Source organism: Mixophyes fleayi, chromosome 12, assembly GCF_038048845.1.
Source record: "Mixophyes fleayi isolate aMixFle1 chromosome 12, aMixFle1.hap1, whole genome shotgun sequence".
Taxonomy (NCBI): domain Eukaryota; kingdom Metazoa; phylum Chordata; class Amphibia; order Anura; family Limnodynastidae; genus Mixophyes; species Mixophyes fleayi.
Genome location: NC_134413.1, coordinates 75344169 through 75363724, shown reverse-complemented (window position 1 = coordinate 75363724; position 19556 = coordinate 75344169). Strand labels below are relative to the sequence as shown.

At 47.3% G+C, this 19556-nt stretch overlaps 1 protein-coding gene across 1 annotated transcript; it reads left to right on the top strand.

Annotated features, from left to right (window-relative positions):
• Positions 1-39: 39 nt before the first annotated feature.
• Positions 40-15175, top strand: UBQLN4 (ubiquilin 4). The gene is made up of 11 exons (XM_075192659.1): positions 40-253; positions 7341-7492; positions 8680-8906; positions 8989-9251; positions 9850-10008; positions 10651-10873; positions 11182-11321; positions 11910-11993; positions 13392-13507; positions 13852-14035; positions 14475-15175. The coding sequence occupies exons 1-11, from the start codon at positions 116-118 to the stop codon at positions 14625-14627; spliced, it is 1839 nt and encodes a 612-aa protein (XP_075048760.1). The 5' UTR covers positions 40-115; the 3' UTR covers positions 14628-15175.
• The last annotated feature ends 4381 nt before the right edge of the window (positions 15176-19556 follow it).

The following is a 19556-nucleotide window of genomic DNA, read 5'->3' as shown; positions in this document are numbered from 1 at the left end:
CCGGGGGGCGTTGAACTCGAGAGTCGGAGGAGACAAAAGCGCGGAGGTGCCGCTCTCCTCTCAGCCGGCTGAGCTCCTCTTACTGCTCCTTCTCGGAGTGGGCGGTGCAGACAAGATGGCGGAGAGCGGCGCTGACGGTGCGGCCTCCAGTACCCCCGTGCAGGCGCCGGGGAAAGGCCTCATCCGGGTCACAGTCAAGACGCCCAAGGACAAGGAGGAGATCGTGATAGGAGAGACGGCGTGTGTGCGGGAGGTGAGAGCGGGGACTGCACGGGGCATGTGGTGCCAGGGTGATCCCTGGTGGGGGGGCAGGAAGACCCCTCCCCCAGGTGCTATTGTTCTGCCCCCCCCTCCCTCAGGTGCTATTGTCCTGCCCCCCCCCTCCCTCAGGTGCTATTGTTCTGCCCCCCCCCCCTCCCTCAGGTGCTATTGTTCTGCCCCCCCCCCTCCCTCAGGTGCTATTGTTCTGCCCCCCCCCCTCCCTCAGGTGCTATTGTCCTGCCCCCCCCTCCCTCAGGTGCTATTGTTCTGCCCCCCCCCCCCTTCCCTCAGGTGCTATTGTTCTCCCCCCCCCCCCCCCTTCCCTCAGGTGCTATTGTCCTGCCCCCCCCTCCCCCTCAGGTGCTATTGTCCTGCCCCCCCCTCCCCCTCAGGTGCTATTGTTCTGCCCCCCCCCCTCCCTCAGGTGCTATTCCCCCCCCTCCCTCAGGTGCTATTGTCCTGCCCCCCCCTCCTCAGGTGCTATTGTTCTCCCCCCCCCCCCTTCCCTCAGGTGCTATTGTTCTCCCCCCCCCCCTTCCCTCAGGTGCTATTGTTCTCCCCCCCCCCCCCTTCCCTCAGGTGCTATTGTCCTGCCCCCCCCCTCCCCCTCAGGTGCTATTGTTCTGCCCCCCCCTCCCTCCCTCAGGTGCTATTGTTCTGCCCCCCCCTCCCTCCCTCAGGTGCTATTGTTCTGCCCCCCCCTCCCTCCCTCAGGTGCTATTGTTCTGCCCCCCCTCCCTCAGGTGCTATTGTTCTGCCCCCCCTCCCTCAGGTGCTATTGTTCTGCCCCCCCTCCCTCAGGTGCTATTGTTCTGCCCCCCCTCCCTCAGGTGCTATTGTTCTGCCCCCCCTCCCTCAGGTGCTATTGTTCTGCCCCCCCCCTCCCTCAGGTGCTATTGTTCTGCCCCCCCTCCCTCAGGTGCTATTGTTCTGCCCCCCCCCTCCCTCAGGTGCTATTGTTCTGCCCCCCCCCCCTCCCTCAGGTGCTATTGTTCTGCCCCCCCATCTCCCTCAGGTGCTATTGTTCTGCCCCCCCATCTCCCTCAGGTGCTATTGTTCTGCCCCCCCATCTCCCTCAGGTGCTATTGTTCTGCCCCCCCATCTCCCTCAGGTGCTATACTGCCCCCCCCATCTCCCTCAGGTGCTATACTGCCCCCCCCCCTCCCTCAGGTGCTATTGTTCTGCCCCCCCCCCCTCCCTCAGGTGCTATTGTTCTGCCCCCCCCCCTCCCTCAGGTGCTATTGTTCTGCCCCCCCCCCCTCCCTCAGGTGCTATTGTTCTGCCCCCCCCCCTCCCTCAGGTGCTATTGTTCTGCTCCCCCCCCCTCCCTCAGGTGCTATTGTTCTGCCCCCCCCCTCCCTCAGGTGCTATTGTTCTGCCCCCCCCCCCTCCCTCAGGTGCTATTGTTCTCCCCCCCCCCCCTCCCTCAGGTGCTATTGTTCTCCCCCCCCCCCTCCCTCAGGTGCTATTGTTCTGCCCCCCCCCCCCTCCCTCAGGTGCTATTGTTCTGCCCACCCCCCCCCCCTCCCTCAGGTGCTATTGTTCTGCCTTTCTCTGCCCTCCCTCAGGTGCTATTGTTCTGAGCTCCTTCCCCCTCTTTGAGGTGCCAGGGTGCCAATGTTTGCTGCCCACCCTTCTCAGGTGCCATTGGTCTGCCCCCCCATAGATTGGAAGGACTGGTACGAGCTTCTTCATGTCATGTGTTGGGCATGGTAGTTATTTTCAATCTTCTGTAGTTGATCAGACTGGGAGGGCAAGGTGACAGGAATTGGTATAAATGGGATGGGGTGGTTGGGATGTTTCATGTGGTAACTTTGGATAGTGTCTTGGGGGGGCAGCAGCATTTATTAGTAGATAAAACAGTGTTGGGCAATCTACATTCCAGTTCTTGCTAAACATGTAGCTCCCATGATCATCAGGAAGACTGGTCGTGAGTGTTATAGTTTTGCAGAACTGGGTCACCAAGCACTAAGCTTGGTTTAAAATGGAATAAAAAGACTTTGCACTAAGCTGCTAATGATGATGCAATGATGAGTAACTGTTGTTCATTGTTAGGGATCTTTGAAAATAAGAGCCCGTTTCTGGGAGCAGTAACTAACCTGATATATAAGTAGTTTTATGCTCTACAAATGAGTCAAATATTCTATTATAACGAACCATTCTAACACATTGTGGTTAAGAATCGGCAGTGATGTAATTACACTTTTATATACAATAACGCATCGGCCTGTTCCATTACAGTTTATCTAATGGGATGTGCATTTCTGGAGACCTGGATACGGTGACAAGCAGTTTGCGTCAGTCTATAGTACACCTAGGCTGTTGATAGATGTGGGAGACTTTTGCAGTGTGACTCAGACACGAGACTATACAATATTGTTGCTTAGTTCCTCTCCCAGGGGATATTTTGGCACAGAGTGAAGTGATGATGTAAATATTGCATGTTATAATATACAGGATTTGACAGCAGACAGAAAGCACTTGGCCCATCTAGTCCCCCCCCCCCCCCCCCTTCTTTTATCCCTGATAACCTCAGACCTTATCTGACCTTTTTTTGTTTGCATTCAGGATAGAAATCCCCACCTTATCATGCCATACCACCTCTGCTGGGAGGCTAGTCCATCTATCCACTACAATTGTTAGATAAATTACATTTCCTCTAAACCTGCTGCCACTTAGTCTCAGGGCATGATCTCTTGTCTAATATTACTTTCAGTGAAGAGAGTTTCTCTCCTCATCCTTATTAAAGCTCTTGATGTTTTTGAAAGCTTCTACCATATCCCCCTCGGTCTCCTCTGCTCCAAGCTGTTCATGTCCTTTAATTTTTCTTGGTTTGTGATTTAGACCATGTATCATTGTATGTCCTTTTATTTGTACAAGCTGTAATTGTATGCATGTCATCCAGGACCAATATTCTAGGTGGGTTCTTCCCAATGTCTTCACCACCTCTCTACAACAAATTCCTCTCCCTATGCAGCCTAGCATTGAATTTGATTTATTTATTGTTTTGTTACATTGCCTAACTTAGTTGCCTGAAATAGTGGCTCACAGGTCCGTTTCCTCCCCAGTAGTTGATATCTTAATGGGGGCCTGGCCAACCTGTGGCTCTCCAGATGTTGTCAAACTACAAGCCCCAGCATGCTTTGCCAGCCGATAGCTGCTGGGACTTGTAGTTTCTCAACACTTGGAGAGCCACAGGTTGGCAAGGGCTGTACTCAGTCTGTGTTTTTGAGACCCAAGTGCATGATTTTGCATTTTTGGGCATTAAACTGTTGTTGCCACAGTCTTGATCATCTAATCTACCTAGATCATTAATTGACCCTGCACAGATTTTTCCTTTCAATACCATTAGTAATGTCACCGATATATTAAATATATTATATTTAAAAAAAAAAAAAAAAAGTAAAATGTTGGCACTAAATTTGCTTTTCCCCTCCAGTCCTTTGGGATTGAATAACAAGTTGACTCTTCTAGTATCCTTGGGTGTGTCCTGTCTGGCTCCACTCACTTGACCCCTTCAATATTTGAGACATGGCACTGTATCTATCTCCTCTTTATTCTTCTTTTGTCCTCTCTTTCCTGATCACCATCTTTTTTTGCTTTCACAACACTTGTTACTACTTAGGAGAACCAAATTGGCTCGATACAAAGTGAGTCCTCCTAAATCCAACGCCTTTGTTTTTGTGTGGCGTCTCCTGCTCCGCCTTTATTCTAAAGTGCTGTGAGGGTCACTGGTTCCTCCGTTCTCATCCACAATTACCTCTGATACTGCCCAGTACAAGTAGAGTCTAATGATGCTTTCTGGCAAGTGGGCTCCCTCACCAATTGCTTGTGAGATTCTACTCTTTAGAGAGTGGGTCTCCCTATTTGTGGTGGAAATTGCGAAATACCCCCCAGATCGCATTGGTTCAAGTCTACAGTGATCGCTCTCGTGTGGTATGGTCACTGCATGGCCGCAGTAACAACATTCACGGTCAAAGTTCAGATCTTGGTGCTGGATTCTTTAATACCCAAGTCCGTTATATCTGGGATGAGCAACTTGATGCACTTCAAGATTGTGTATGCGGCAGCCTAATAACATAGCAGCAATTTAATGTACGACAAACACGTGTTATATAGAACAGACAAATCTGACTATTCAACGTGGTTTCTGGTGTTCCACCACTATTTAAAAGTTAGGTGGAAGTTCGCAACAAGCACAATGCAATTTTGCAATGAGGTTTCAATGGATCAACCTGCTGTGTTTGATATTTGTAATGCGGCCCACGATAGTGTCTACTTTTGGTTCCAAGAACTGGTACGTACCAGGACTTGCCTGAAATGTCCTTTCCTTTTAATGTAGTGACCAGGAATCCAGCAGCTCAACATATCTATACAATTCTATGCTGCTTACGACATCCATTTCATTACGCTATTACCACATTTTTATATATTTATCTACATCTTTCCTTGGATTTACCCATTCATGTTTTCGGTGGCATATCGTATTTAAAACCTGATCCCAAGAAATCCTTTATCTGGGATCTGGTGTTCACACGATCTCCCCCCTCAACGTCTTGCAGTACTGATGACAGTTATTTTCACGTAAACTTCAGGCCTTGATCTATGGAGCTGGCTGGACAAGTCCAAAAGCAGCCGCCCAATCAAGATCCTTTGGCAGGGTTACCTATGGAAACTGTTACGACTATAACTACCACTAGATGATCAAGTTTGATCGTCCTCTTGGCGCTCGGAAATGGTGATAATCTTTAAACCCTGGAGTTAACGTCCATGGTTCGCCCAGCTGTCTATATAAGTAGTTCCCAAACCTTGGTGGGCATGAGCATTCTACTAGTTGGGAGTTTCTTAGGGAACCCTGATTAATGCCCAGTATATTTGTTAGTGGGCGCAGTAATGCTGCTTTTTGTTTTCTGTACTGTTGTTCAACGATGGGGGCTCTCGTACTCTTTGCAGACCCGCCGTCGCTGTCTATCCGCAGTCAGATCTGTAAAAGTAGCATTTTGTGTTAGTTTGGCAGCGCCAGTCCCTGTAGAGTGTGCTAGTCAGCCTCTGACACAGCTGAAACATGGGCCCCTCTCGTGCTTTGTCGCAATCTTACCGTCCTGTTAAAGCAGCTGAGTTTTCCCAGAGCTGTGAAACGCGTGGGTAGCGCTGGGGGTTCAGTAATTGGTCTCTCGACGATTGTAGGATGGTTTTCTGAACAGACGCAAGAGTTTATCCTCCTGAGTAGGTTTCCCTTAGTGCTGATATTACCTACGCACAATGGTGGCAGTTCTTTTGTAAGCTGAAGAAATAGCCAGGAAAATACAATTGATCCGTTCACTGTGAACTACTGACATGAGGCACTTCTGTATGGATGCCCACTGGTGAATAGTTTGTACGATCCTGGGAGTGGGAGTACACTTGTTTAAGCCACCAACAAAGTTTAAAAGGCTCACTCTGTTTCAGCAGAATGTCCTCTTTTCACTGTTTTATATTTACAAAGCAAAAATAGCTATTGTTGTAATACTTAGGTGGATGACCTCTTTAAATGATGGACAAATTCTGGGTTCTAATGTTTTCAGATGCGTTTGAATAGTGTCGGCACATTATTGTATTCAATTTTCATTTGATTATTCATGTATCCAAGATTCTAAGTGGACGCAGATTGTCAGAATATTCACACAGCAGGAGTGTACTGATCCTGACCTGTCAACACGTGTGACTAAATAAGGACAGTGATGTGAGGAGAGGAATAGAGGCAGCAGGAAGCCACAGACTGAGAGTTGTATACTAGAAGGAGCAGTGTCATCCAGCAGCACAGAGTATATCAGAAGATGAGTGATGTTTCAGTGAGGACAGGGCTGCATGTGACAGGGGCAGTGACATGATGTGAGGAGGGGAATGGAGGCAGCAGGAAGCCACAGACTGAGAGTTGTATAGTGGAAGGAGCAGGGTCCCCCAGCAGTAGTTATGTTATGCTACAGTTACACAGATATGGGAAGACTGTTATTAAACTGATGTCTGTATGAAAGTTCATACATGTAACTTGTTTATGTGTATATTTCATATGTATCAAACTGCTTCAGAAGCTGCCAACTAAACTAACTCCAACACATTGAAGGTAAATGGTCTCTTGGTTCTCATTGTGTGAATGTCACCAGGTCACCAGCGCTGGGGAGACAGGAGCTGTGTGTAAGACATCATCTAGAGTTTAGGTTACAACAGTCTTCTGTTAACGGTAATCTAGGCCATAATACACCCTTCTTCCCACATCCGGTGGTTCGAGGCTCCATCTGTGATGGAGATTTACTGACCCATTCGGTTAGACCAGGCCTGTCCAACCTGCGGCCCTCCAGGTGTTGTGAAACTACAAGCCCCAGCATGCTTTGCCAGTAGACAACCTGTTGATAGCTGGAAGGGCATGCTGGGACTTGTAGTTTCACAACATCTGGAGGGCCGCAGGTTGGACAGGCCTGGGTTAGATGGTCGTAGACTAAGCGTAGGGCGTTCCTTGTGTGGCTACAGGACTCCACCAGAGGATTTCTACATGTTCTCCCTCCCCCTCTCCTGGTCAAAAGGCGGAGGAGGGAAACTGCTTTCCAACCTGGTCACCCCTTGCACGCTCCACTGTCTATCCAAGCTGGGCCTCTTCGTACTGTGGGGAAACAGCCTTCACGAGAGGGGGTGGGGTGCATTTATGGTAGTACGGGACAGGAGGCTACTACTGGGCTTCATCATGAACTCCATTGCCATCCCTCAACATATGTGACTCGTGCTTATCTGCGATGTCACAGCAGTGTCCCTCTCATGAATCTGCAGTCTGTATTTGTTATCTAGGAGACTGCAGACTACAAAAGTGATAATATAAGAAGTATAGATTAGCAGTGTCAGCTTGGTCTCTATTTGAGGAAATGTTTGTGAATTCCCCATATAGGCAAGGGTACAGGACAGATCCCTTGGTGTTAAAGGGATATGTGGTCTGAACCTTGCTAATATATAAAGCTTTGCACCCTGTCTCTGCGGTATAAGGGTTACGTGTGATGAGATCTGCTCCCTGGCATTGAGCGACTGACTCTATATTTTTCTTTTCATTGCAGTTTAAGGAGGAGATTTCCAGGCGGTTCAAAGCCAAACGAGATCAGCTGGTACTGATCTTTGCCGGGAAGATTTTGAAAGACGGAGACACGCTGAACCAGCACGGCATCAAAGATGGGCTCACCGTACATCTAGTGATCAAGACGGCACAGAAGTGAGTCGTGTAATACAGAGAGGGCTGGGATTTTGGGCTACCACATTCTTTCAGTCTCTTGCTTAACCCAGGTAACGATGGGGCAGTGCCAGCGTGATTTGGTTCATCGTGTATAGGTCCACATTCCACGGTCTCTGGAGGAGAGCGCCAGAAATATGGTGGCCACTTGTCTAGATCTGGCATTGTGTAGCCGAGGGGAGCGGACTGGTTTTTAGATTTAATATTGGGAGTATGAAGCCATTGTCTGGCAGCCGAGGAGTTAGCCCTATTTGGTTTACACAAGACATCACTAGTCCAGGATCCCACAGCAAACACAGGAGCAATGCTGGCGTATGTGCAGCGTAATGTAGACAACGTGTCATCTTTGCACTGCTGGAATTGTTACCTGCGCTTTGTAAGTCGAACGCAAGTATCAGAACGGATGGTGATGTCGGCATTCAACTTTCAGAATAAGAGATCATTTTTATTTTTTTGCAGGGAGACAGATGGCAGCGATCATACACATTTTTATATGCCTAAAAAAATAATTGCACACATTGCACATGTCCATATACAATCTTACAGGGCTTAGAAGTTACTTACGTCTTAATTCCTGGGTAGCACTACCCTATGCCACGATTGAAACGTAAGAGCGATGTTTTGTTTTCCTCTAAGCAAAGAGAACTAGCTGGGTAACGTCCAATGTTTTACTATCACTGCATTGCTTTATAGAATTATAAGAGATAGCGAAGCCTTGCGTCCACATTATGAAAGTTATTCTGTCTTGCAGTTGTTAAAACAGCTAGCACTAGTAGTATAGCCTGTGACACAGCCTAATTGCTATGTACAGTTATTAGTGCGCATAACATTATTTTGAACAATCTCTATAGACCTGGGCCTTTCCCTCTGTCATAAATGCCTTGGGCACTATTCAATCTGGCTGTTCGTGTGGTCGAAAGTTCTGTGACCCTGACATCATGTGATCATTCAGAGCCAATTTCCTGATAGCTGCGAACCTGATGATGTCATGGGGTGTTTCTGTGGAACACACTGCCAGTACTTGGGCTGTTCCCACTCTCATTAATACCTGTGGACTTTCCAAGATGGCTGACGTTGCGCCAACATGTAGTAATGTGAATGTAGGAGACACTGTACAGCTGTAACAGAGGTAACTTGTTAATGACACTGTAATGTCTGTTACGTTTCAGGTCTCAGGACCCGTCGGCCTTGTCTCCATCAGCTGCTGCTACCGCTGCCGCCGTCGCGGCCTCTACTGCCTCTATTGCCTCCTCTTCTCCTACAGGAAATGCCTCCTCCCCTCCGCAGCCCAACTCCTCAGGCCCCGAAACACCCGACAGCCCTGCAGGCACCACGAGGGGGAGCCCAGGCAACGGCACCGCCCCTCCAGACAGCGCTTCAACTCCCAACATCCTGTGTAAGTAGGCGCCATGTTGTCGGAGACCATCTGCTGGGACCTGTCTACAGTCGGTAATGATGTTCCCTGTTTTTCTTCCCAGCTGGGTTTGGAGGCCTGTCTGGGCTAGGTAACCTGGGCATGGGCTCTGCCAACTTCATGGAGCTCCAGCAGCAGATGCAGCGCCAGCTCATGTCCAACCCGGAGATGTTGTCTCAGATCATGGAGAACCCGTTGGTGCAGAACATGATGTCCAACCCCGACCTCATGAGGCAGATGATCATGGCCAACCCTCAGATGCAGCAGCTGATGGAGAGGAACCCAGAGATCAGCCACATGCTGAACAATCCTGAGCTCATGAGGCAGGTACGTCAGCGCCCGCAGTGCTGGTTATGTAGGACGGAGCAATACCTAGATGTAGTGGTCATCGTTCCGGACATAACCAATGACGTCGGACCGGTCACCAGGCCGCACCCCTCTGCTCTTGTACCGTGAGCGGGTCATCGTACATGAATGTTACGCACAGGATTGGGGTAGATAGCATAATTATTGAATAAAACTACAGAGAACTGAAACCATGTCTGCTAAACTCTTCAATCAGATCTAGGACATCATTATAGGAGCTACAACAACTCCTGCAACTTGAATATTATAAACTCATCTACAATATTTACACTTTAGAAATGTGAAAGGAGGAAAAGTTAGTGTGTAATTCATTTCTACATATATTAGGTTTATAGCTTAGCTCGCAACTGGTTAATCACTCTTTGTTTAATAAGTTAAAGTCAGTTGTAGCTCTGATAAGGGAATGTCCTCAACGCACATGGCTTATGATGGTGGGTAGATTAGCTTCTAGTTGGAGATAAATAGCAACGTTCACCATCAACGGCGCCAGCAAATTCTGTAGCGTTTTACAATTGGGAACAGAGGTAAGACCCTCATCATTGTCCATTCAATGTTTCAGACGATGGAGCTTGCCCGCAATCCCGCCATGATGCAGGAGATGATGAGGAACCAGGACCGAGCCCTGAGCAACCTGGAGAGCATCCCCGGGGGATACAACGCCTTACGCCGGATGTACACGGACATCCAGGAGCCCATGTTCAGTGCGGCCAGAGAGCAGGTAACGGCTGGGTGCACCTCCGCCTTCTCACCAGCGGAGGGCAGCGGCGCACTAGTCCTCATTCTAATGAGCGATCTGTAATCAATGCATTATGAGCACCGTGGGTTTACATGCACTCCATTTGTTTAATTACTAGTCAGTAGGCAGCTAATTATGCTTAATAAAAGTATACTCAAAGGATGAAACCAGTAAGTGATCCATATTATGAGGAGTCGTGTTTTTTCAAATCTGGACGTAATGAGAACGTGACTTTGTGTTTTTGCAAAATGACAGCATGTGACTAATTCAGACGTTACCCACACAAGCTAGGTAAAGGGGTTGTATTGGTGAATATACTTTACTGTGTTGGAGGGGGGGGGTTTATATGAAAACCAGATGTGTATTTTAAACACTAAGCAGTGTAGTTTGTTTACTTGTCTCACTGCAGATTGCTCTAGGAGCAATAGCCAACCAATCAGATGCCGGCTTCCGTTGCCTGTGCAGCTCTAGACAGATGAAAGCTAACATCTTATTGGTCGCTGTGGTGTTACAGCAGTTTAATTACAACCTCGCTCAATCTTTTTTCCGCCTCCTTGTTTTCTTGTCAATGTGACATGTCGTTCTTGCGTTCTAACCATGTTCCATGTCTTTTGTTTCCTTTAGTTTGGGAATAACCCATTTTCCTCAGCTGGCGGCTCTGACGGTTCCGCCTCGCAGCCGTTGCGCACGGAGAACCGCGAGCCCCTACCGAACCCCTGGAATCCTTCCTCTCCTTCCCCTCAAAGTCAGCCACCTGCCAGCGAGGGGAACAACGGCTCCACGACCAGCCAGACCGCTCCCACTGTGTCAAACCCGTTCGGCATCAATGCCGCTAGCCTTGGAACAGGTAAGCGCTCACGTTGTAGACCTGCGGCTGTGGAGGACGGTAGCTGCTTTTATGGGATGTTCGCCTTGAGGAGAGGGGGACAGTCATTGTTTTGAAGTCTTTAATGGTTCCACCACCATGGTGTCAACGGACAACCTGGTACGTCTTCCACGCTGTCCATGGTACTGGAACGAGCTAGAGGAGACAATGTGTGCGTGTTTGGACGTCTCCGAATCCCCAGTGTGTTCCTTTAGTAATAAGTTTGATGCCCGACGTTTGCTTCTTATTTAAAGGAAAACGTTGACGTTTGTTTCTCTTCCTCCTCCCAGGCATGTTCAGCAACCCAGAAATGCAGGGTCTTCTGCAGCAGATCTCCGAGAACCCCCAGCTAATGCAGAGCATGATCTCGGCCCCCTACATGCGCAGCATGATGCAGTCCCTCTCCCAGAACCCAGACTTCGCGGCTCAGGTTTGTGTCTCTCTTGAGCATTAAGGAAGAAACCATTGTTAGTTTGGGTGATTCTGGCAATATCTTTATATAAATGGTAAATGTCACTTTTAGGTGCATCTTATTTTCACTGTATTTGACTTCAGTGTTGTACTTCTGCATTAGTTAGATAAGTCCACCTTTAACTTTTTTGTCACGGATGGATAAACCTGCTTTTTAGACATCTGTTGGTTACATACACTCTTGAGTAGAGTATCTAACTGTCTTACGGCCTAGTCTTCCTGGCCATTACCACCGAGTGAAGATGGGGTTTAAATTGCAAATATAAACCCTTTAGACACTTATCCATGAAAACCACAAATGTTATCATCTTGTGTGATCTGCAATATTCCTTTCTTGCAAAAAACTAAATATTGGCTGAAGTCTAGAGAGGTAATGGCCAATTATTGATGGAAACGGTGGTGTTTTGGACAAGGTGTTTTTAGTAAAAATTACCTTTCTCAAGATAGATCGTATGAAACGATGTCCTAGTACTGCCCCAGCCTAGTGCGCTGTGATAACGTATATGCGATATGAGGTCAGTCTGATGTCTCTCTCTCCCCCCTCCAGATGATGGGCAACATTCCAATCTTCGCTGGTAACCCTCAGTTACAGGAGCAGCTCAGGCTCCAGCTCCCGGTCTTTCTCCAGCAGGTAAGAAGCTTCACCTCTGTACTATAAAAGGTCACTTCTCCAGGGTGACAAATGGCTGGAGCTGCGACAAACTTCACCTTTTGCCCGAAAAGCCACATTTGGAGAGGTCTGGTGCAGCCAGGGCACAAAGGGCCCATGTTCTGTTGGCAGTGACTCTGCACGGTGCTGATAGTGTTTGACTTCCTATGTTTGCAGACAGGCTTAGTTGATTGCAATCCCGATTTGGTCAGATGGGTGCAGTCAGTTCTGTGCCCACTTGTGCTCGGGTAGATTGGTTTTCAAAACGTCCCCTTTAAAATCTAGTAGTTTTTATGTGGTCTGAAAAGTACAGAGATCATTGAGGACCCTGACATCATGTCCCCTCCGTCCCCGTCCCCCCACTCACTAATGTATGATTAAATAAACTTGGTTCTCCTTCTGTATAATGACAGCCGTGCTCCCACATTATACCACCAGGTATATTCTTTATAGAAAGGTCCATTGGCATACATACCGTTACACGTTGTCCTCTTTACAATTACACGTGAGCAGTACCCACAGTTTGTCTGGTCAGGTGGTACGAAGAGGGGGCACTGTATTGTTTTCAGATCCTATTGACTGATACTGTGAAGGCTGCTTGAAAGCTGGGTACACACCTATGCAACTATAACGCAGATCACACGATTCACAAACGTTTGTTCAGATACCAAGAGTGTGTACACTCCCTACGATTGTTGTATCCTAGCAAAACACATCACATCTGTTGATTTGGTTTTATAAACTTCCTAAAAAAATAAATAAAAATGGAACAATGTCGTTCCAATCCTGCAGTGTCTAAGCACTCGGGACCGGCAGTGTCCATAGATCTCTATGGAGTCTGCACAGTCGCCATCTTTTCAGCCGACAGTTATTACAGATGAAGAGCACAGATCTGACGGTAAATCGTGTAGGTGTGTACACAGGAATCTGCATTTTCTTCGGGACTCTCAATCGTTGGTGAAATTGTTGCAAAAATCACATCTGAATTAAGATTGTTTAGGTGTATGCCCAGCTTTACTTCTAGTAAATTTGGCCTTTTCTAAAGAGGATTTACAACCTACGGGTTAGTGATGTCCAGAAACCTGATTTGTGTGGCCCCAATAATACATAGCGTGGTACTGATATAAATACACAGCTGACGTGCGATCAAGACAGCCAGACCAGATCAAGCAACGAATTAAGTAAATGTTGCCAGAAGGTGTGTACAAAGCAATAATATAAAGTCATCAGGCGATGGACATCCCTTTATAAGACTATATAGCTGTTGGACGTCTTGTCTCTTGCTGCAAAGGAATAAATTGTGGATCTATTAGAAATGCATTGGTGGCGGCACTTTGTGTCTGCATTCGCTGACCATTGATAACCTGCGATGATTTACAGATGCAGAATCCTGAATCGCTCTCGGTAATGACCAATCCCCGGGCAATGCAGGCTCTGCTCCAGATACAGCAAGGGCTCCAGACTCTGCAGACGGAGGCTCCCGGCCTGATATCCAGGTGAGATGACGGCCGGTCCATACAGGAGATCTCTGGCCTTACTGCTCCAAACAGTCGCATCCCCTGTGTGTAAATCAAACCTGTGTCAGTACAGCAAGTTTGGCAGGCTGTCAGTCACTCTGCCTGCTGTGTGTGTGAGAAGCCCCTCCCTCCTCACATGGCAACTGCTGCAGAGGCGTGGCAGACAGGGTGGTGACTTTATATCTGCATAAACAAGCCAGTTATTTAATGCCTTATTAAGCTTGGCCTTCCATGCATTATAAGGCTAAACACAGGCTGTAAGTATTACAGTGAGGTGTGTGTGGCATTAAAATAACTGTGCGCTAACGACTCTTCCTTTCCAGTCTGGGTTCCTTTGGTGGAGTTCCCGGGATGCCCCCTGCATCCAGCGGAAGCACAGCCCCCGACATCCCCACCCCCGCCACACCGACAAGTGCCTCCTCCCCCGCAGGGGACAGCAGCAATCCTCAGCAGCAGATGATGATGCAGCAGATGATCCAGCTTCTAGCAGGAGGAGGAAGCTCTCCGGTACGTTGCTGGTCACCCTCTCTCCCACTAGAGGGAGCGCTGTCCTCTGGCATTGTCCGTCATTTAAAGCAACGCAAACTCAACCTTTTTTATGTTAATATTAATCACTTTCTCTAATTTTAATTATGTTCCTAGCTGTGCGTGGCACACTTCTAATTTGCTTTGTTTTCCATTATTTTTCCTTAAATGTCATGTGCTTAGGTCCTTTTTTCATTAATAGCCTTCACTGAAGCGCTGTTATGTTACTTGATTATAGGTAACGGCCGAGTAACATGGCTGCCTCCATTTTGTCCCACCGCGTTGCCATTAGTGAATTCACAATACATTTTTCCATAGTGTACCCTTAATTTCACAGGCTTCTCTACGAACCTTCTTTTTTGTTTACGTATAAAGCATCTACACACGGCTGGTTAGAACTTAACCTATTTTCTGTTTACAGGGACAGACCCCTGAAGTTCGTTTCCAGTCCCAATTGGACCAGTTAAACGCGATGGGTTTTATCAACCGCGAAGCCAACCTCCAAGCGCTCATAGCGACCGGCGGAGACATCAACGCAGCCATTGAGAGACTGTTGGGCTCTCAGCCCTCCTAATAACGAGAGATCTGCCCATCACCGGGAATCACAGGAACACGCAAACCCTCAAGCGTACCATCCAGGCCCCTTGTACTTGCCCCCCCGCCCCTTACCGCCAAGCATCATGGGAAGTGGCCATACGCTCCTGCTGACAAGTTAACACCTTGGCGTTGGACAGCTCCGGTATTCCTGACTAACGAGGACTTTCTGAGGATTGGGCATCTACCTTTATCATCTCTGCGAGCTGTCGATTTCGTTCCCAAATTTCAGCTCTTTCTCGGCACCGCTTTAACCCCGTGGCAGCGGCTCGCTGTTGGCACACAGGACAAGCCCGTAAAGCCTGCTATTAGCCCTGATTGCTCATAACTATTTAACTCACTAATCTACGGATAACCTCGCTCAGCGGATATTGTGATGAAGAGTCTCAAACATGTAGGATTTTATTTTTCCCCCCCCTGACTTTCTTATAAGTTTAACCCCCCCCCCCCCATCACCCTAACTACGTGGAGTCTTATTTTCATTAGATTTGATTTTAACAATAAACCAAATGTTTTATTTTTCCTGAACTCACGCCCAGACGTCCGACTATGCCCGGTTCCTACCCCCGGCGTGGTTGTGTCTAGAGATGTGTGAACCCGTTCCCTGCGGCAGAAATGGTCTTTTGGGACTGGGGAATCCGTCAAAGTTTCTGAAGCGTGTTCTCTAGTTTTTGTTAAAATGGAATGGTTTGCGTATGTGTTTCTTCTGCGCGCAAGATCAGGGTTACTAAAACCATCTTAGCAAAAAAAACAGCGTGTGTGTCTGTCTCTGGGGTTGCCAAGGTCTGTCGATCAGCTGTTTTAGCTCTTGTGTGAGCATATATTTTAAAAGGCAATTTCACTTTTTAGTAGATATCACATTTTTATATATCGCCATGCATGCTGCAGTGCTGTACAGAGTATTTGTCACTCACATCAGTTCCTGCCTCATTAGAGTTTGCAGTAATTTCCTAACACAGACTAGGGTCAATTTTGGCAGCAGCCAGTTACCTTACCAGATGTTTTTGGAGTGAGTGGAAACCAGAGAGCACTGGCACAAACTCGGGGAGAACAATCCACACAGATATGGTCTTGATAAGGAATCGAGCTCATGACCCCCAGTGCTGTAAGGCAGATGTGCTAACCACTGCATCGTCACTACGTGCTTTACACAGCAGCTGTAGTAATGTGATGCTGTTACCCATGGATGCTGGATATTGCTGCTCTGCAGGTTTGTTGTGTCCTTTCATGGAGGGGGGGGGGAGGGGGCGGCCATGGTAGGGATAAGGGGAAGGGGGCGGCCATGGTAGGGATAAGGGGAGGGGGGCGGCCATGGTAGGGGCTTAAGGTAAGTAATTAAGTTTGTCAAAAGTGTACTAGAGACCAGCACTGTACCTGTTATTGCACCTCTTACAGGGATTACATTAATTCCAATGAAACCACTGTGATCTCTAGTGTATAATGTGAGACAATCGGGTGTACCAGAAGCCAACGTAATTGGTATTGTCAATAGGAAAGAATAAACCGAACACTATAACATAAACCACTTAGCTAGAATTGGTTTCTTTGTGTCAGTGTAGAAACCTAAGTTACACACAGTTTTGTTCTAGTGCAGAACCTGGAAATTAACGTTCAGTAATTTATTTTAAACTACAGAGCAAGAATTGGTTAACTTGTCATTTTATGTAGTATGTTTGTGTCAACCTTCGTAAGACCCTGCAGCTGTTGCTGTGGGTGGTGCACAGGACTCAGACCATCTGATCCAAAAGGTCTTCACAGCGTCCATCTCTCTGTCCCAGTACTTGAGAACGGTCGTATTGCTGAGTCTATATGGCAAACGGAACGATCATAATTAAGAGCGCTTTGTGTTGTGCGGCCTCCAAATCCCAAGTGTGTCATATTTACATAATGCTGTGTACAAATTGTTCGACAATAGAGTCGTCTTTTTAATAAGATTGTGCTATAAATATTCATAAAATCTTCCGTGTGTGGGCAGCTGGTGGTTGGATGTAGCTCACTGGCCTTCCTGTAACAATCTAATCCTCTTGTCCCTGGTTCCTCTTTGTGCAGGGTTGTCTTGCTTCTCACCCAACATTTGGTGATGGGCTAACCTATATCAGGTTAGTGTGATGATGTTGCAGAATAACACCCAGTAGCTTCTTGTGTGTATTGTTGTTTAGCTGCTGTGGTCAGACTGCACCGAAATGTTTGTCTCGCACCCATTATCCAGACTCAATACCGTATTCTTCCTCTACCTTGTGTCCTAACTCCTATGATGTTAGAGGCATCAACGTAACGTTGCGTACCTCTTCTTTTCCAGCTTAATGGGTTTTGGTTTTTTTGGGTGTGCTTGGTTGGTGAATTCATCTTTAAATTTAGTTTTATTTTTTGCTCTCCCTTTCCACCCAACTATAATGCAAATTAAATTACTTTTAGGGGTCGGTTGCACAAATAATTTTAATTAACTAGTGTGAACTTTTTTCCCTCCCTCGTCATGCACGTGCAATTTGAACTGAGCTCCGTAGGACCCCAGTTAGGAGTCTGTACTGTGATGGGCTTGAAAAGGACTAAACAAACTAAGGGGCTTTGAGCTGAGGAGTTCTGAAAAGCAATGTGAGATAGGGCCATAGCACATGCTGGTAATGCGTTTCTATAGACCGGGTGCAGACGGGGAGCTCAGCACCAGTGACAGAAGATTGAGGGAACGGTTGGCTGTAACATAGCTAATAATGGATTACCAGCATAGAGGTAACAAGGGTTCCTTGGGTGTAGTGTGAATACAGGTTGCTAGCTTTTGGGAAGGGCAGTTTGATAGTAATTGGTCTTGGCCTAGTGCTTGTATGGCTAAAACTGGGTACACACTACAGGTTTTTCATCCAGTTTTCATGTCAATCGTGCGACCGTTAGGTCCACTTTTGCATTAGTGTGTACGCTCCCACGATCATTTTTTATCGTTCCAAAGCACACTATAGTTTGATTTTTATAAATGCACTAAAAATCTCTATAGACAATAGAAAGATGTCTGGAAAATCCTGCAGTGTGTATGTACTCAGGACTGGCAGTGTCCATAGATCTCTATAGAGTGTGCAGAGTCACCATGTTTTCAGATGATGGTTATGACAGATGAAGATCACAGATCTGAAGGTAAGTGGTGTATAGTGTGTACACATGAATCGGCTGCTGATCGGGACTTTCAGGCGTTGGTAAAAGCGTTAACGATGTCGTATCTGTAGTGTGTACCCAGCTTCACCCTTCAGAGTATGACATTGCAAAGCAAAGAGCAGAATTTAAAAGCAAGAAACACAACAATCTGCCGATATTACTTTTATTTATATACACAATATAAATCTCCAAGCGTAAAAATTGTATAAAAATGTTTTATTACAGCAGTCATGGCTACAAGCCGGTATGTCAGCCTATAACAGACGGGTAATAAAAGGTTTGTATTACAAACTGCTACAGTCCCTTGGGCGTTAACAAACCTCTCCTTTACATTTTTAATGACCATGTTTTATAACTTCATTCGTCTGAGATTTAAACTAAGCCAAGCACTAACCGGCGCCCTAAACCTTTCTCGTGCGTCTGTCCGCCATCTTGTATCCCGTCACAAAGACGATTTTCCGGGGGCGGTGCGGAGACTAAGATTTGCTGTTTGCCTATATATCAGAAACAACAAAATCACTAGTCTTCCAGACCGACCGAGAAACTCCCGTAGGGTTGCGTGAAATCGTAGTCGTTCGATCCAGGATTAACGAACGTGGCGGGATTGTAATGTCTTCTGTCTCGAAGTAACCAATGAGCATCATGAATAGAAGAAAAAAAAGCGTTTTGGGTCTGGCCAAATCTTTAAGGAGTTTTTTGTTTTTTAAACTTGTGTTTAACAAGAAATAACACTTTACATTATTACAGGTGTTATAAGTTACCTCAGAATTTCTTCTTTTTTTTTTAATACAGTCACAAAACTTTGTGACTTATAAGTATATGAGACTCTCCAGCAGGGGGCACTATATTCTATATAATATATATATATGAGCGGAGAATCTTCAGGGTTGTGATACATAAAACGTGTGCCCCCCGAGACATTGAACTGAATACCCCCCCAAGTGTCCAAACCAAATCTATCCGACCCTTGTTTTATACAGCAAGTTGAAATTTTGGTCTGCTGCCATCATTTCCTATTTCACGTTATACAGAGTCAGGGCCTGATCAACCACTAGGCTGACAAGGCTGTAGCCTGGGGCGCTGGGTCCCGGGGGGCGCGGCGCTGTGGGTATTTTTTTTTTATTTTTTTTTCTTCATTTTTTTTTTTCGGGGTGGGGTGCTCGAAGATCAAAAGCATTGGTGGTCAGTGGTTAGCAACACACAGCCAATCGCCAGGCTGCCTGTTGCTGTGCAGCAGAAAGGAAGCAGGACGTCTTCACTTCCTATCTGCTGATCTGAGGAGAGGAGCGACGCTGGCACAACTACAGGTAAGTGAAGGGGGGAACTGCCCTGCATATCTATAGGGAGGGGGGGGGGAACTGCCCTGCATATCTATAGGGAGGGGGGGGGAACTGCCCTGCATGTCTATAGGGAGGGGGGGGGAACTGCCCTGCATATCTATAGGGAGAGGGGGGGGGGAACTGCCCTGCATATCTATAGGGAGGGAGGGAATTGCCCTGCATATCTATAAGGAGGGGGGGGGACTGCCCTGCATATCTATAGGGAGGGGGAGAACTGCCCTGCATATCTATAGGGAGGGGGAACTGCCCTGCATATCTATAGGAAGGGGGTGGGGGAACTACCCTGCATATCTATAGGGAGGGGGGGGAACTACCCTGCATATCTATAGGGAGGGGGGGGGGACTACCCTGCATATCTATAGGGAGGGAGGGGGGGGACTACCCTGCATATCTATAGGGAGGGAGAGGGGGGACTGTCATGCATATGT

Excerpts from the sequence above, each read along its gene's own strand:
- UBQLN4 (XM_075192659.1), top strand. The coding sequence starts at position 116 with ATGGCGGAGAGCGGCGCTGACGGTGCGGCCTCCAGTACCCCCGTGCAG. Across the intron at positions 8,907-8,988 it reads TTCAACTCCCAACATCCTGT|CTGGGTTTGGAGGCCTGTCT; the intron begins GTAAGTAGGCGC and ends TTTTCTTCCCAG. Across the intron at positions 14,036-14,474 it reads CAGGAGGAGGAAGCTCTCCG|GGACAGACCCCTGAAGTTCG; the intron begins GTACGTTGCTGG and ends TTCTGTTTACAG.